Raw genomic sequence first — 17,812 nt, forward strand, 5'->3', positions numbered from 1 at the left:
GGGCGGTGCGCACCAGGCGGAAGCGGTTGGCGGCTGCCGCGCCGGGCGCCGGCGGCGGACCGGTCCGCACCCGCGCTCCCGCTGCCGACCACCGCCGGCCGCCTGAGGAGACAGCCACACGCGGTCACCGACCCCTCCCTCGACGGTGAGACCCGCACGCCGGCCGCGGCGCTGACCGCTGCCAGCGACAGCGGCCAGCGCACGGTCTAGAGGTGCAGACCCGCCCAAGGCCGCGGCCACGGTCAACAAGGGTGGTCAGAAATATACATGGATGTACATGGGAACAAGAAGATGCAAAGGCCTTAGCACCACTGTAAACAAGAATTGATGGCGATGATGTTTAGTTTTCGCGCGCTTCGGCGTCAGACAATTTTTTGCCCAACTCTGGATAGTACAAGCCACCAGTAAGACAATACTGGGACCGTGCGCAGCGATCGCCTTACCTGGGCTCTGCAGAGGGGGTTTGCTGACGAGCTGCTGCACGCGCGGTGTGGAGGCTACCCTCACCAGCTTATGCCTGGTGTGGACGGCCGGACGGCGCAGCGTCGGCGCCGGCGCCGACGGCGGCGGCGTTTTGACATCCTTGGAGACGCGGCGGACAAGCTTCCTGGCCGTGATCAGCCGGTATCGGGAGAGGGAGCGCGAGCGGCGGCGGGCGGGCCGGCCACTGGGGCCGGCGGCCGACCCGTCCGTCGGCTGGTGCGCGCCGAGCCCGCCGCCGCCGGAGCCCGCCGGCAGCACGGAGAGGGCCGGGGCCGGGAGAGCCGACCCACTGGCGGCGCCATCCTCGGCCGGCGACGGGTCGGGTGCGCCGGCCGACGCCAGTTCAGATGGTGGGCGCCGAAAGTTCGGGTTTATGTGGACACTTGCTGTCACTGTCACAGGAACAAACTTGGGATTCATAAAAACACTTGAGACCTTCTGCTGGCTGACAGAGGGAGAGACTTCCTCAGTTTTGGCAGAATGCATTTTCTTCTTGGATGCTGGCAAGGAGTTTGCGTTGGCAGCTCCAACTGCCAGTTGCAGGGTAGATTCGCTGGAGTTTCCTGGTTTATGCCAGTGCTGTGACCTTTTATTCAGTGATGTGGAGAGTCTGCTTACACCAGTGGAGTTTCTAACCCAGTGCTTGCTTGGTTTTCTGGTGTTGTATCCTTTACCTGGTAGAAAATGAAGCTGCTTTCTTTTCTGCATTTCAATTTGCCCTGAAACCAAATGCAGCCCAGTAAATTTCATAACACAGCCAAAAACTTACAGAGATGTGTGATTATGTGCATATGTGGTGATTAGTCAATGTGGATGCTAGCATTAGGAATTGGAATCATCAAACTCACAGAATAAACTTGCATATGATTCCATATTTTGCAGGATTTTCAAACTTAAGAAACAGTACCATTCAAATACCCAAGCAACTGAGAAGATGCCCAAAGCCCATGCTTTTGGCTACTGGTAACTCACAGCATGCAATAAGATATTAAGGCTTTTCCACACCAACCCATTTATCTGATGGCAAGATACCAATAATAGCAACCAATACTAAGACTAATTTCAAGGATATCTGCCAGTATGAAGAGATTGCAGCAATTGATTGATCAAAATATTATTCATAGTCCTTTGCTCCCTGACAAAAACAATGATTTAGGTGTGTGGGTGGGTTAGCAGCCTGACTGGCTATTACCCCATGCCAGCGCACAAGATAAGCCCATTTTCCACATCAGATGCCAACACAACATTGGTGTGCTGAACCTTGCATTCATGACTGCCAAACATAAATCAGGCCAAATTGTGCTGGCCTTTCCATGAACTTGCTGGCAAATGTGTGCAGGATATTCTTGCTTGATACTGCCTTGGTAGCCACAAAATGTCTTGCAGCCTCGGATATCGGTATTGAAATTGGTGGAGTGTGTAGTAAACTCTGAGCACTCAAATTTGCAGCGAACATGCACGGAAGTGATATCCACGATGTCACTGCCACGCCAGACATGTCCACTTGATGTCTGTTTTCAAAGTCCATGTAATTCAACTTACTGGTTAGATCCGTGATCTGCTTCAGTAATATCTTTTCAGTGTCAGATGCCATTGGCCTTATCACTTTCCAAACCTTAGTCTGAAATAAAACGATGTCTGATGCCCTTAGTCTGACCGGAGCCAGATCCCACCGATTCACCAGAACAGCCTGCGATCCCACCACAACACCCTCGCTATGGACCCTACAAGAATCCAAAGGCAACGAACGCATATGGCTGAAACAGGATGTATAGCCTCGAGCCCGACCTTGAAAGTCTAGTGACGCAATCGTCCCAATCGCCGCATAAGCAACGGTTATCACTCAGCTGATTACTATTCTTCTTCAGTCTAGGGACTCGTTGGATTTTACCGCATGCTAATGCATTGCGTTGAAAAGCTTGCCCTCGTAGCGAAGCCTTCTGTCCTGGTTTCGTGCAGTGGCGATGACATCACGAAGCATCGATGAGTCATGCATGTTCTAGAAACATGTTCCCCGTGGCTCATTTAATTATAGCACCCGCCCCTCAGCCTACTCGTGGCGGGATGGTAAGCTGCTTTGCGCGGCTCTTGCTCCGAGAAATCCATGCAATGAAAATGCTGAGACAAAATGTATTTTAAAACGTTTGAGTCGAATATCATGAGGCTATTGCTAGTGATGTCAGTTAAGCAAACATCCCATAATACCGGGTAGTTAAGTTATCTCGAGTGACCCCCAAAAGGTCAGTTCTTCAATTGTCAAACAGCGTCTCCCATTTTAGATATATATGGATACATATAATCCCTGTCATCGGTCAGGGTGTACTTTCCTACCTCATGTTAAAAAAGAGCACTGTACATAAATCGTCGTTTTTAAGGCAGAACATATCGTAAGTAATCGCAAAATATGTAATATATACTCTTACCTTGGAACTTAAATAATTACGATAGAGAACACCCGAGCGCTGCAAACACGCAGGAACCGCGACCCCGGCGCCGTTACTGCGCGCGGTCACAACATTACTGCGCATCAATCAGCATCAAGAACCATAAAAATGTATGGGGCCAAGGTAACAAGAATCCATGTTAGGTTAGGTTAGGTTAGGTACGGTAAGGTAAGGTAAGGTATGGTAAGGTAAGGTTAGGTCAGGCTGGGTTAGGTTAGGTTAGGTTAGGCTAGTTTAGGCTATGTTCTGGATTATTCTGGCCTGTGCGTTTCATAAACGTACCTAAACGCAATAAGAAACGATTTTCATTGTATTATTATTGTTACCTTGGTCTCGTACACTTTTTACGGTTCTTCATAAGCAGCAATATTGTATTTACGCAACGACAACGCAGAAACGGCGCTGGGGAATCGAGGCGGTGCGGTGCGTGCAGCGCTCGGGAGCTCGCCGTGGTAGCTACTAAAATTTGAAGGTAGGCGCGTGATTCTACCTGTTTCGAGATTATTTACGATACGTTCCGCCTTAAACACGACAAATGGCATAAAATGATTTTTTCTAACGTTAGGTAGGAAAGTACACCTACACCCTGTCATCCGTTAAGTTCAAGCTCAAGACCTCTACAAACCGTTGTGACGTAGTTGCTGCGGCGCCACGTTGTTCAGAGGAGCATTGTATAAGAAGCGGGAAAAAGTGGCATTCTTGGGTTTATTCGCAGGCAATACCAAATGGTTAGATGGGTCAAAGCGTTGATGCTATCCCAGTTCGAGTAATCGCTTCCTGACTGAATGAGTTTTGCGCGACCAAACCACTTGATCAAAATCGGTCTGGTGCCATAACCTGAAGTGCAATGAAAACGCCTATCACCGTAGCGACCAAAGCGCATTCCCGAGACGACAGAATTGCTGCAATCTGCTAATAATGCCAACAATCAGCCAACAGTTGGAGATTAATCCGTCCGCGAGATTGCAGACCGTTGAGCTGTGCAATTTTTACGCTTTAAACGGAGCCGATGATGGATCACAACAGTAACTGGTATCTCTTCTGCCCGGACCGTTCACGGAGTTCCGCAGGTTATCATGGTCGGTATCATGGCCAAGCAACCAATAGAGATGCCACCTGGCCGAGCAATTCCAGAGACTCAAGGCACTGTGCTAAGTCACCATGACGTCAGACAGGTGACGTCCTCGCACCACGCCCGGGTGGCGTCGGAGTGGGGAGGGGGCACTCCCACCGGGCGCCGCATCGACGACAGGCTGCGCCGGTCGATACGGCGGCGGCGGCAGCGGCGGCTGACGTTACACAGCCGGCTGACTGGGTGCGTTTATTACAAGTCAGAGCCGAAGGGAAGTACCGAGTATAGACGCTTGACGACGGAGCGAACCGATACCACCACGAGCGGCACGGGCTCTTGGGCGGAGCACGAACCGATGAAGCCCGACGTGCGCCTCACCCGCACCCTGAACAAAGCCGAGCGTAAAGGGCTCGCGATCTTAAAAGAAATAAAGCAAATGTAAAACTATAAAAGAGAGCAGCCTGGGCCGCGGCACCTAAAAGCTTTACATACTGCAGTCGAGATCGCAGTTGGTGCCCAACAGAACGTGTAGGAATGTCAATTAGCTACCACATACGACACGGCGCGTCAAACTCCGTTAAAGCCTCACTAATCTCGTCAGTCTTCCACCTAACGTCAATAGAGGCCGGTAAAAGGGTCACGTCGACATGACACAATATGGCACGCTCTGGCGCAAGGTGATTAGTCAAGACGAAACTGCCAGACGTCCGTAATGAATGCAACATACACACTAGCAGCTGCCAGCTGCAGTAGCAACACTACATGAAAAGCTTATGCACAAATAGACCTAATAGCCGTACACATGGTTGGTTGGCTAGCTAGCACGTGACCAGTAGCTCTCTGCTGCTCTACTGACGCATCGGTGGCCACTACACAGCGAGGGCTCAAGTTCGACATCGAACGCCGAACGGAATCGGCGGACACCGACGCGACGAGCACTACGCGGTGCCAGCCCTGGCGCGCCCACACGTGGTAAGCCGCGGTTGCGCCGCCCAGCAGCGCCGACCGGGGGCCGCGGGCCGGCGCGGCGCCGTCTACTTGCTCTCGAAGTACCGGTAGGTGGGGTTTTCGTAGCCGTTGACCTGCATCTGGGCCAGGTGGCGCTCCTCGGGCGTCACCGCCTGGTCCACTTCTGTGAAGCCCTGCCGGTGGGGCGCGCGCTGGCGGCGGCGCAGCGCCACGGCGCCGGCCACCAGCGCCACGGTCAGCGCCAGGCTGGCCAGCGCCACCGTCACGTACATGCTGCGGCCGCTGCCGGCCGCCGGCACCGCACCCAGCACGCGGTACGTCGCCTCGCCGTGCACGTGCTCGTGCGCCTGCACGTGGGCCACGACCGGTTCCAGGCGCCGCTCGGCCAGCGCCTGCGGGCGCCGCTCCACTTCCACGTCGATGTCAATCCGGTTGGCGTTGTCGGATGTCCAGGAGGCGTCCGCGGCGCTGGTGGCGGCCGGCGCACTGGGCGTCTCCTCGTCGGCGTCGGTGGCATGATACACCAGCTCAGCCGGAGTGGACTGCTGTCCGCGCAGTTCCATAGACAGTCGCGTTATGTCTGGCAGGATGGCAGCCTTGATGTCCGGGGTAGCGGTCCAGCATTTGCACACTCTCATTTACCATGCGCTGGATGTCGTGCAAGTGCTCCACAGTGGCAGCCTGCTGGGCCTGTGCGCTGCTGGGGTTGGTCAAGACCAGGTGGTTGTAATGGGAAATGTGTGTGATGCCTGTCTTTGTACAAGGCTCTGACCAGGTGGCTCAAACATCTCCTCACTGAGCCTGATGATGGTGGCTGCTCATTCAAGGATTTGACAAAACACTTCATGCCATCTTTCTTGCGTTCATTGATGTGAGCGATGATCCTCTGCTGGTGAAGGTCGATCAGCTGGTGCTTCTCCGCAGATCCTTGATCTTTCAGAGCATTCATCATCCTATTGAACCGTTCTGTCATTTTGAGCTTGAACTTATCAGCTTTTTGGGGATTTTTGTCTTTAATTTTTTGGTACCTCTCCTCCAACTCAGTCCACTCCTTCATGATCTTGGTGATCTTCCTGCGGTGTGCTGTCTCAAGTCTCCTTTCAGCAGCTTTGAAAGCATCATGCTCAATGCGAGGATCAAACTTGGTGAAGTAGGGGTCCCGTGTACTTTCTTCATCACCTGAGTCAGGCTCTGACGTGATCTCTTCTGTGTACATCTCTGAGGCTGGGGCCTGTGCTGCAGACTTTTTTCCAAAGTGAGAACTTGCCTTCTTTTTGCCTCCTGGACAGCAGACAAACTCCACCCCATTGTAGACTCCAGTACCACATGGCTGACGGGTCAGGACACTATCCAGTATCATACCATAGTCTTTGCAAGACTGATTTGAGACCCTGCTCCAGCCATTGAAGTCCAAGCACAGTGATTCATTCAGAATCCGATCAAATCTGCAGGAGTCAGGCACAGACAAAGAATCAGATCTGACATCATCAGCCAGACACCTGTAGGGTTTTACCCACAGTGTCTCCTTGCACTTTTTGTGGCCAACTTTGCACCAGTTTTCAATCAAGTGAGAGTGCGTAGACTCAACAGCGCTGGCAAAGTCGAAATCGGGGTAAACCAGTCCACAGTACTCCAAGATGTCACTTTTCCTTTTCAGGCATCCCTTATTGTGTTCCAAGTCCGTGATCCAGTGCCCAGTATCGTCCATATATTGATTGTGGTACCGTGCGCCGCCTTTGTCACAGATCATGGCCACCTGCTTTTCTGACCGCGCCCGAGACGCATCGACGTTTGCGCTAACTGCCTCGACATAACCGTCAATGCAACTGACATGTAAATAACACAGTGCAGCCAGTAATAAGCTGCTTTTCCACTCCATTCTTGCCCAATAGGTGACGTAGAGCCGCCCGCCCAAACCACCCCACTCGAGACTCCAACGACCACGAACAAGGTTCTATTATGGCAATAGTAGCTGGAGTCATACGCGATTTACTTACAATTTGACCAAGGCCAAACAGTGACGTCACTAGAACATTCTTCAATGGTCACCAGCTTCTCATCACCGGAGCTCCGCCGTAGATTATATTCATAAGCATGGAACGGAGCTCTAGATAATTTCATGGCGTCTTTCTATGCGATTCTGCAGGCTTAAAGTTTAATTCCGCACATCGAGGCAGGTATACGGTCGTCACGAAACTCAACTCACCCAAAAACACGAAACAGCCGCATAGCGCAAGACTCGGACACAGGCGGTGGTGAGCATAGATTATAAATGGTGGTGAGAGATACCTTTACGGTGGGCGATATGTAACTGTCAGACTATGAATATATCCTGTAGCTTAAAAGTATCAGTTATAACGACTGACATAAAAACGACCTAACTATATCGGTAATGTCGAAATAAACCAAACTTTCAACTCAAAGTCCAGAAAAACTTAAAATGTATCGATTCCAACCCGACTTCTCCACAAAGTTGGTTGAATTCAGAGTTGATTTCGAGCTTCACCCGGACGTCCGTAAGTACGACTATGCACATAAAATTGTGCAGAATCACCAAAAATACGCATAGCCAGCCTGTTCATGTTGTGTCTGGAGTTCCCGATTGAAACATATACCAATGACGTCAAAGCAACGAAGAGTCAACAAAATGCCTCCAAACGCGAAAAGCCGAAGAGACATCAGCTGGCAACTGCAAATATTGGTCAACAAGGTTCGGGATTGCCTGACTCATGAGAATCGCTGTCGTTAAACAGGCACGAAGAACATGATAGTGACGTACATGGAGAACTTAATATAGACGCTAGCATGAAAACTTTTCTTTTCAAGTGCCACCTTAGATGAAATCATTGGAGTGAAGAGACGTACACACACTGTCGTTGAATTCACAAGTCCTATGACGTGTGCCGAGGCCTGTTGTTTTCCTATGAACAGCACGGCTTTCTTCTGAAATCGCGATTTCGTGCAAGTGGACGCATGGAAAGTCAGGCAGGTGGTTATATAATCCCATTGACCACATATAACCCCATTTGCCGCATAGAAGAATTGTGTGGTCATCTGCGTAGAAGAGGTGCGTAGGAATCGTCCCAATCTATCTCTGAGTAAAGCGTTGGGGCGGGCAGTAGGCAGTGATTTCAGTATTTAGTCGCGTACAGTATCCGGCCTTTCACCAAAATAATGATGGAATGTCCACTGTCCAGGAATAGATTTGGCTGGACACACACCCTTAAGGTAGCAATGTATGCCATGACCATTGACTCAATTTACCATATCAAGGCTGTAAGTATACATGGAACCTAAATCTAGTATTGCCAAGTTCAGGGGGAATATTGGCAGAAACATCCATGCAAGAGTAGATTGCTTCTCTCACATGATTTTTGTTTCAATTTTCCACTCCTGAGTGATACTTCTTATGTGATGAACCTGTAATGCTGTATGGAGGCTACTTAAATAGGAACAATTGCATTTCAGATAATCAAGGACCTAAATTGTTTATGCTTCATTATGCCAGATTTAAGCCCTTTACTCCTTGTCATTTCTACTTTTGGCTGAAATGGCATCCATGCCATGGTGGCATAGATTACATCTTGGACTGCTACATTATTTTGTACCTGTCTTAAAACCTGTGGCATATGTATGTCAGGTATGTTGCCTGCAACTGTAATTCAGCTAGTTTATTCACAGTTTCCAATGCCTTGTAAAACAAAACAGTGTTGTGCAGAATGACTGGGCATGGCTGTTTGCAGTCAAATGCACAGGGAGTAAAATGCAGGAGGAATGCATTTAGTCTGATGCTCATTTTACCACATCCTTTCCAGATCTGATCAGAACATAGCACAATGATGGCACAAGCACTTCACACCCTCATAGGCCATTACTGCAAGAGTGCCTTGATCATTTTGCCTTGCTCCCAAAATGTCAGGAATCATATCACCATCAATAAAGGTTTGTTTCTAGTGTGTTGATTTGCTGATGTTTTTGTAAGGTTATCTGTGCCATTTTTGGGTCCAACATTGTAGGCATCATTTTTCAATCATGCAGGATTATTTTTCATGTGCATGGGGTCTATGTAACATGAAGGTCTAAATCTTGTTTTAATCCAATGTTAACTTGTACCTGTACAATTGCATTGTGTAAGTGATATGATTAGTCATCTTTGGCCACCTAAAACATATACATGGCATGTGTTTGTGTGCTAGATGTGTTTGTTAAGCCCTCTTCTGCAAAGGCACCCCCAAAAATAAATCATCATAATTGCAGTAGGTTTTCACCTATTGTCTAAGTCCTAGCTTGTTTCAATTTTCTGACACATTTTCCCATCAGATTTATATGTAATGACTGTTCCAGGTCTGCGCCTCCTCGCCTGCGGGCGACATCTGCCAGCACGATTGGTAACAGGAACTTCACCTGCTCTCGCGCGGCCTGGTGTTGCTTCGCCGGCCGGCGCTCGCGCGGTGTCCGGCGCTCCGTGGCCGCCGACCTCGGCAGCCCTGCACACATCGGTGCCGCGGCCCGACCTTGACCCGCCGACCCCCAGCCAGCGCCAGCGGCTCAAGCTCGCCGTCAGAGACTACGGAGGCACCGTGATCGTGTTCCATGTCACGATCTCATTGGCCTCGCTTGGCTTTTTCTATCTCGCTGTGAAGAGGTGAGTGGTGGCCCGTCCCCATGGGGCCAGATCGCAGCACTGAAATGACCACTAATTTACCAGAACATACCAGCTTGGCTACATCAGAGCTATGGACCGGCGAATTATGACAGGGGATGTAGGCTTACTCCCCTCACCTTGGTCTCCAGCCCCTCCCCCTCCTCCCCGTCCGCCCCGGGCTACACTAACTTTGAGAAGAAAGTGGACCAGATACAGGTAAGTTCATTTTTTGACATATTTTCGGGATAGCTTTTGCATTTTTACTGTTCAGTTCCCCCCCCCCCCCCCCCACACACACACATACACACACGTATTGTGCGCCTGGTTACACAATGCCAGTGGTACCAGTTTTAAGGTCACTATGCATTAACCTGAGGCCGCGAGGATGTGGACAGCTTACGCAAAATGAATAAGTATTTCAAAGACGTATAAAATGGGAAGGCAGAAGGCCATCCAGATTTGTGCGTGATTGCGCTCCGACGGAACCTGTGCTGGATCAGACTCGCATCGTGTTGGGTTGTTTCTGACTTTCGTGGAACAACAGCGCAAGTCGTTTGATCTCCCGAGACTAACCGGCCTTAGTCGGGGGGCCGGTTCTGACGCAGGATAACGTTCGCTGTCGACTCGCCCGAGAACTCCCGCCAAAAACAAAAAGAGGCTAGAAGTGCAGACGGTTGGGGGTATCGGTGGTACGTCCCTCCCATCTACGCCCGTCGCACACGGGGCCAGCGGCGGACACCAGCCGCTGCAGTGTGTGTGTGCCGTCACTGACCACGGTACCACCAATTCACGGCCAGGTGCAGCTCATCCACCATGCCGTCCTCATGCATCGGATCCTTCGGCGTCGTGTGATGGTGAGAAGATGACGTCACGTTGTGGAATTCCGTTAGTGACGGCTACGGATGGTGTTTGGTGCTCCGTGCCATTTGTTTGCTCTGCCAGTCAAGTGGGGCAGGGACGACCACACGTCTGACGCGAGTTCTGAGCTGTCGGAGGCAGATTCGGCGTGATTGCGCTCCAACGGAGTCTACACTGGATCAGACTGACGTCGCGTTGGGTTGGCTCTGACTGGCGTCATACAACACGGTGCAAGCTTGAGCCCATGCCCGCTCCGGCGCCAAGGGAGAATTACTGAGTTAAGGACTCAATTCCGATAAAGTCGAATATGTTGGCAACAGGGCAGAATATGGACCGTTGTATGGCTGTGGAGCGTCTGTATTGGGCCACATTGATGATGAAGAAGTCACACAAAATCTGCGGGAATAGTAAAAGTTGTTTTTACAGGTGATTTAGGCCGACTTATTGATTGAAACCGCTGATATTGACAGCTGCTAACCCAGGGAACTTGTTGTGGAACCTGTTTTGTTTCTGTCACTCAACAGAAGTTCGCTGGTTTTCGGGAAAAGCTTCTGTTATTCGCTGGAAACGATCACGCTGATCCCTGCGGAAAACGCAAGTATGTTTGATGGTCGACGTGGGCCTCTGAAGAAGGACCCCTGAAACGCACAGATGTATTCAATCGCTACGGACCTCGCGCTCATCAGCTGACTGCCGGCGAGCGGCCCAACGCGTCCTTGGCGAGTAACCTTGGAGCTGGTGACCGCACGGTGGAGCAGTGTGCGTCCTCCCCAGCGTCCCAGGTGCTCGGGGAGAGCATGGCCTTTGCATGGAAGCTGGTGGAGCTGTGCAGTAGTCCATCAGCGGTGCGCTGTGGCAGAAGTGGTCCCAGTCTCGGCGGGGCCCCGGCTGCGCTGGGCTGGCGGGTCCTGCTCAGACGGACGCGGTCCATCTCCAGCTGGTGACCGTGCAGGACAGACTGAACACCGCCTCAGTCTGTGTGAGACGGCGGCGATGATGCGATCTGTATTGGGTGCATACCAGACGCGTCGGTAGGTGGATAGGAAGCGTCAGGTTCGAATCCTCCGTATTCTTCAGACGCCATTTGCGGAGGAAATCTCGGGACTCCGACCTGCGGAGGGGGGGGGGGGACGGGGCTCTTGTCGGCTCGGGCTCAGGCCTGCGGGGAACTCCGGCTGGCTGGGCTCTGCTCGTTTCGTGCTTCGGTTGGCTCGGGCTCCGGTCGGGTCGGGCTCCCGACGGCTCGGTCTCTGGCCGGCTCGGGCTTCGGCCGGCTCGGGCTCCGGTCGGTCCAGTGCTGTCGGCACGCCGGCTGGCGGCTAAAGTCATGGCCTCGTCACATACATTTCATAGTGACACCTCGCTGATTAGATAAAGGGCGTTGCTAACGACAACGCTGCCTTTGCGATTAGCTCTCATCGGTCCACAGGGAAGTCTGCTTAATACGCAGTGTCGGTCGGAGGCACAGATGCGCGAGGTCCTGCGCAAAAACGTCTGGGCGCCGGCAGCACTGGATGACCCGTCCGTGTGATCTGAAATAATGGCCATTGCATGGTCCGGAGGTTGTTGTGATCAAAACAACTCACAGCTGCTGCCGCTGTTTTGCACGTTTTTGATGCTTATGACTCAAAGGCGATGACGCATTTGCGACCTGCGTAGTATATGACTTATGATCCAATATTTTAAAACGTGGCTGATGTGCCTTTGCTTCGGGTGGCCGATCTCGTATAAAAGCCGCCCCGCCACAGGCACCATCATAGTCTGCGGCGAAGAGAAGTAAGGAGCCTGGGCACAGACTAAGTAGTCGAGATGTACTGCGGTAGGTTGTTGTCGGCGGTGGCGACAGTCTGCCTGGTGAAGTCATGTGTCGCTGGACCAGCAGCCAGTCAGCTGCGGCGGCCGTTCGCCGCCTCGCCCGTCGAGTACCAGGCCACGAAGACACCATCTGACGATAGCTTGGCCGGTGAATGGAGCCAGTCCAAGGCGTCGATGGACCTCGATTTCTACACGGACCAGCAGCTGACAGCCGACAGGGAGGAGTTTCAAGACGCGGACGGCGGCGAGCTCGCTGGCGACAGCGTGAAGGAGCAGGGCTGGAGGAAGGCTGAAGGAGGAGCTGAAGGCTGGAGGATGCCGCCGCCGGGGAACCTGACCGTCATTGGCGGCGCGGCGGAGCAGGGCGCCGGCGCCCGAGACGACTCGGTCACCGGTCTCGACAGGCATCGCGGTCGAAGGCTGATCAGGTGCGGCCGCTTCATCCTCCGCCCGGGGCGATACGTCATCCAGTCCCCGAACCACCCGTCCAACTACCCCAACCGCTTCTACTGTCGTTACTACCTGCGCGCCACCCGCGGAAGACGTATGACAATGTTTTGTCCACGGTTTCTGCTGGAGTCGAGCTCCTACTGCCGGTATGACTACTTCTTCCTGGCTGGAGCTGGCCGCTACTGCGGAAGACGCCGGCCGGCGGCCGTCTTCAACGCCCGCTCTGTTTACATCGCGTTTAGAACGGACTCCAGTATCACGCGCAGTGGCTACCGCTGCCTGATCTGGGCCTGAACGAGGGATGGACGGTCGGCCGCTGGTGCCGGCGAGTCGCGGCAGTGATGCGGCCGGCGGGGTCGGCCGCCCCGTCCCCCGAGCTGCTGGCACACGCGGGCCCCCGACACCGGATGGCTGGCGCAGCTTCCGGCTCCGCCCTGCTCAGCGTGCCAGCGCGGCTAGCTCCCGCTGCACCCGGCGAGCAGCACCACCTGGCTGGTGTCGAGGTGTTCTGGGAGCGGCACCATCCGGAGAACCACTGCTACAAACACCGACCCGCCCGAATCGGCAGTTTACAGGAGAGCCAACACCTAAATGAAGACACGGCGATTAGGAGTCTGGGCGCTGTCGATTATTCTGGGCCGCCTATGATTTGGGTTTATTTTGTGTGTTTTTGTTCGGGAATTGTGTGATTATTGGGCCTTCTTGAGTAGGGCAGGCCAAACATCAGAACTTGATGTTATATTTGGATGACCGAAACTAGGTTTGGGGACATTTATCTGGATGGAGGCATTAAAATATCGGAAGCCGACATTGTATTTGGCCGATAGAAATACACGAAGCTTTGGGACATTTGACTGGATGGAGGTGTCAAGCTCGCCATCAGACATGTGAACTGCGCGCTTCAACCCTGTCTGCCCGTCGACTGCGTTATATCGGGCCTGACTAAACTAGCAGCGGTTTCAGTTTAGTTCCGCCTGCCCTCACTGTACTTTCGTATTTTTAGGCGAGCGTCCATATCACACTGATTTCTGGCCTGCAGTTTCGGCATGGTCCTTATCGATATCTTGAAAATCTGCGGCGTTTGTTGACCGACGTTCCACCACACCAGCTGCAGCAGGCAAGTCTTTGTCCGAGGTGCGCTGTAATCACTGAGGTTGCGATAATTGAAGTCGACATGCACGGGTTGTTGTAGGTGCACAGGCTCTGTAGTAAGAAGTTCCAACGTGCATTCACCCAGTGTGGCCTATTAGAAAACTCGGACTAGGACAAGTGCATCCTGCTGAAGCAGAGCGATCCAAGACACTTCCCAAAGCGCCGGAGCTGGCATCTTTCCGGGGAACTCTCTTTACGAGAAGGTAAAAACGTTGCTGAGATAAGGCAGCTGTTAGGGGTACGAGTTCTGCTTTTGGGATCGCAACATGTCTAGACCTTAAAAGAGGTTTCTAACACTTTGGTGTCGTGGGACGTTCGGAGGAAGCCTAATCATGTAATCAATTATGCTCCATCGTGAGTGGCTGCAAACCCCAAGCGAACCGTGGCGCGTGCAAACGGCTTAGGATGAATGTATACGTATATAGCCGTGCCGCTATAAATAATCACCGGTGAAATGCTCGGGCCTATTTTGACTTTTCCCCACGTGACCACTCCGTTATACGGTCAACAGTAATGCTCTGCACAGTCGTACGTATTCCCATTTCGGCTGGGCTATATCGATCACGTTTCGCATTAAAGCCGTTTTTTAAATTGTCTGCTTTTGTGTAGGTTAGAACTATCGTCTGCCGGTACCAGCCAGAAACGCTCTGCCCACTGAAAGGGCATGTCTCATATTTGAAGATATGGAAGCAAGCATCAGGCATGACGAGACAAGCTCATTTTTTAACTATGTGTATGCTTTTTAAGTGAAAAAAGACTATTCTAGACAGCACAATTCCTTATTCAGTAAATAGGCTCCTCAATGTGTCATGGTTTGATTACGTCATCATACCTGGCACAATATTTATTGAGAGCCAACTAGCGGCCGTGTATCTGGAAATCGTGTCCACAAACACCAGAAATGAACGCATCGACAGTTATGTTTTTTCTTGGCCTCGATCGCTTCATGGCTTACGGAATGGCAGGATATGGATGGCGTTATTATGACGTCATGAATGCCAAGGTGATAAATACTCTTTTAGAAATGCTCTCCCCATTTTCGCGGCGTGCTGCTCGGAAACTAGGGGGCCTTAGGTCTTAAGAAGCGTTGTGAACAGCACCGAGGGGTCTTCAAAATGGCCATTTCATTTCAAAACCCCGTATAAATGTGGAGCATTCCCTATAGAGATATTGTTTCACATTTGAAGATGTCGAAGCAAGCATGACACATGATGAAGAAGCTCACCTTTAACTGATGGAATATTTTTGGGTGGGGAAGACTGCTATACACAAAGCAATTCTTCTGTTTAATATGTATGCTGCTCGATACGTCATAAGTTGGTTACGTCATCGTACCTTTCACAACATTGGTTCAGAGCCAACTGACGGCCGTCTTACCTGGAAACCGCGCTCACGAACGCCAGATGTAATTCCCTCGGCCATTACATTTTTATTTCCTTTGACCGCCACATGGTTTTTGAAATGGTAGAGTTTGAATGACGTTATTATGACGCCATGAATGTCAAGGTGACCTTGAAACATTCTGCCCGAAAAAGTCTTTCCATGTTACACATTACATTATAGCGTGGTGTCATGCTACCTGGGACATTTCGATCCTACAAACATCAAAGATGTCATTTTGTCCGGTCAGTTATGTAGTGTGCGGCCGCAGATCGCATGTTTATGCAGCTTTCAGGAATAATAAGCGCTATTATGGAAAAGTTTGCACGTGTAGGTTGTCAGGCATTTGCTACAAATCGACTGATCTGTTTTTCCCTGCAGCGTTGCATTATCACCACGACTTTGCATCTTCATCACGTCAAAATGGCCTGAATCTTTTGAGATTATTTTGATATTTGAATGTGCAATCAGCGTTAAGAAATGGTCCTGAAAGGAAAAGATTGGTCCATTCAGACCATTTTAGGACAGTATCCTCCTCGGACTTTAATGACGTCAAAAATAAGGAATCTTGAGGTTCTTGTGATAAAGGAGTTACAAAGTGGCGTCGAAAACTGCCTCTTGCAGCGACCGCTTACATGAAGTCTCTCCGTAAATGGCGGGTTAGTTTTGGCATTTGTTGAGCCTTCATGTATAACCCGAGGTTAATGTAAGTCAGGATCCTAATTTCTATCAGGTAATTACCGGAGAAACCTTCTCAAACGTGTATTGCAATATTTAATTGCATCATCAGCTGGGGAGCTGTCTTCGGAATTGCCTTCGCTGACATCCATGACTTTATTTTGTCCCGCTACAGGTCAGCGACCTTTAGCGTATCTCTTTTGTCATACCAAATGATCGGACACGAATAGTCCACAGTTGTACGGTGTTGGGCGTGGCTACGGCGCTCTGTTCTGAGGTTATTCGGTAAAAACGTTAGGGGCTGGGGCCAAATTGTTCCCCGTCCCACGCTCGAGCTCGTTTAACATGGACAAGGTGATTTTCTAGTTGCAAAATAGTTGAAGGACACGTGTCGAAGATGGATTCAGACCTCGCCGAGTCAGTGTTGCAGTGGCACGATATTATCCAATTCTGAAGTAGAAGAAAACGGACAGTGGTTCCGTCGAAGGTGTGGATCGATGTGTGCAGTGCAGCACGTGCACGTACACGTGCTGTCGTGCGTAAACCATGAGCTGTCCGGTTTTTTTTGGGGGGGGGGGGCTTGAGGATTCCTGTCAGATCTCAACAAACATAGCTGACGGTGACAGGAGGCCAATGCACAGTGTGCACCCCGTGCATTGAATACAGATGAGTGTGGGCTAATCTGCCGGTCACAGCTCACTAACGGGTCAGCCATCGAGCGGAGAAGCAACCAATGTCGTTGTGTTTGAGATCCAGCTCGAATGTAATGCTGTGGTGTAAACCGAGGGAGGTCATTAAGGCAACAGGGACGCTTAAGTCGTTGCGGTCAATAGGCGTCCAATTTTTTGCGTGTTTGTCGCAAATTTTTGGTCGCAAGGGTCACAACCGTAAATCATTGCAAATCCATATTTGTCGATTGAATTTGTTGAGCCTGGCTGTAATTATAAACAAGCATTTTTCAAGCGGTAAGTCGTTATGATTTCGCGTGTGAATACTACATCTATGGACCTGCGCATGTCAAGGCTCGAAGGAAATGTATTTTCCGGAGCAGGGAGCTAGCACAATGGTATCATCTGCTTAATGTGTCTAGGCCCATGGGCTCAGTGTCTGGCATGTACACGATGGCAACCAGTGACTCTCGCATATGTTGTCTTTTCGCTCGTCCCGTGCTGCGTAAGGCGTGCGGGTTACGTTTGTCTGCTTGTCTCGACACCAAATCTCGTCATTTTCCGTAGCCTGTTCCCCGACCCCAGTTTATCGCCATGTTCACCAGATGCTTGGAGCCTGCTGTAGTTTCTATCTTTGGTCACTATTGGTCCGGAATATTCTGCTTTCCTCCTGACGGCAGCCCCCAGTGTCGTGTCACTGTTTCGGGAGCCTGTCGCTCGTGACCACAGCCCCTCTCTGTGCCCACCGTCGATCGGAGTCAGTTTCCCCTGACCGCAGCTGCGTTCTGCGACCGCCAGCGGTGTGGAGCCGGTGTCTCCGTCTCCGCCTGCCTTCGCCAGCCAGTGGCCCGGAGCGTGTCCCTGCAGCCTCCACCCCTGCGTGCCGGAGCGTGTTGCCCGTACTGACGGCGGTGCGCCGCTCTGCCCGGCAGCGGTCTGGACGTGGTCGGCCTGCTGCGCTGGGTCGGCCTCGGCGACAGTCTGGCGCAGAGCAAGCTGGTGACGGGCGGCAGCACGTTCGTGCTCGCCTACGCCGTGCACAAGGTGTTCGCGCCGGCCCGGATCGCCACCACGCTCGCCTGCACGCCCTTCATCGTGCGCTCGCTGCGCCGCCGCGGCCTGCTGAAGACGCCGCCGCCGCGGAGCGACTGACCCGACGGTCGGCACAGCGGGCCGGGCGCCAGCCCCGGGGTGCGCC

At 51.8% G+C, this 17,812-nt stretch overlaps 2 protein-coding genes across 2 annotated transcripts; one reads left to right on the top strand and one right to left on the bottom strand.

Annotated features, from left to right (window-relative positions):
* Nucleotides 1–4,235: 4,235 nt before the first annotated feature.
* Nucleotides 4,236–5,532, bottom strand: LOC119099263 (amyloid-beta-like protein). Its single transcript, XM_037222385.1, has one exon. It carries the CDS (start codon nt 5,529–5,531, stop codon nt 5,034–5,036), a length of 498 nt encoding a protein of 165 aa, XP_037078280.1. The 5' UTR covers nt 5,532; the 3' UTR covers nt 4,236–5,033.
* A 2,141-nt stretch (nt 5,533–7,673) lies between these two features.
* Nucleotides 7,674–17,766, top strand: LOC119098098 (protein FAM210B, mitochondrial). Its single transcript, XM_037221025.1, has 4 exons — nt 7,674–8,035; nt 8,784–8,910; nt 9,313–9,613; nt 17,547–17,766. Exons 2-4 carry the CDS (start codon nt 8,805–8,807, stop codon nt 17,764–17,766), a joined length of 627 nt encoding a protein of 208 aa, XP_037076920.1. The 5' UTR covers nt 7,674–8,035; nt 8,784–8,804.
* The last annotated feature ends 46 nt before the right edge of the window (nt 17,767–17,812 follow it).

This window comes from Pollicipes pollicipes, unplaced genomic scaffold (assembly GCF_011947565.3).
Source record: "Pollicipes pollicipes isolate AB1234 unplaced genomic scaffold, Ppol_2.1 Scaffold_4740;HRSCAF=5597_pilon_pilon_pilon, whole genome shotgun sequence".
NCBI classification, from domain to species: Eukaryota; Metazoa; Arthropoda; class Thecostraca; order Pollicipedomorpha; family Pollicipedidae; genus Pollicipes; species Pollicipes pollicipes.

Excerpts from the sequence above, each read along its gene's own strand:
- LOC119099263 (XM_037222385.1), bottom strand. The coding sequence starts at position 5,531 with ATGGAACTGCGCGGACAGCAGTCCACTCCGGCTGAGCTGGTGTATCAT.
- LOC119098098 (XM_037221025.1), top strand. The coding sequence starts at position 8,805 with ATGATGGCACAAGCACTTCACACCCTCATAGGCCATTACTGCAAGAGT. Across the intron at positions 8,911-9,312 it reads TCATATCACCATCAATAAAG|GTCTGCGCCTCCTCGCCTGC; the intron begins GTTTGTTTCTAG and ends TGACTGTTCCAG. Across the intron at positions 9,614-17,546 it reads TTCTATCTCGCTGTGAAGAG|CGGTCTGGACGTGGTCGGCC; the intron begins GTGAGTGGTGGC and ends TCTGCCCGGCAG.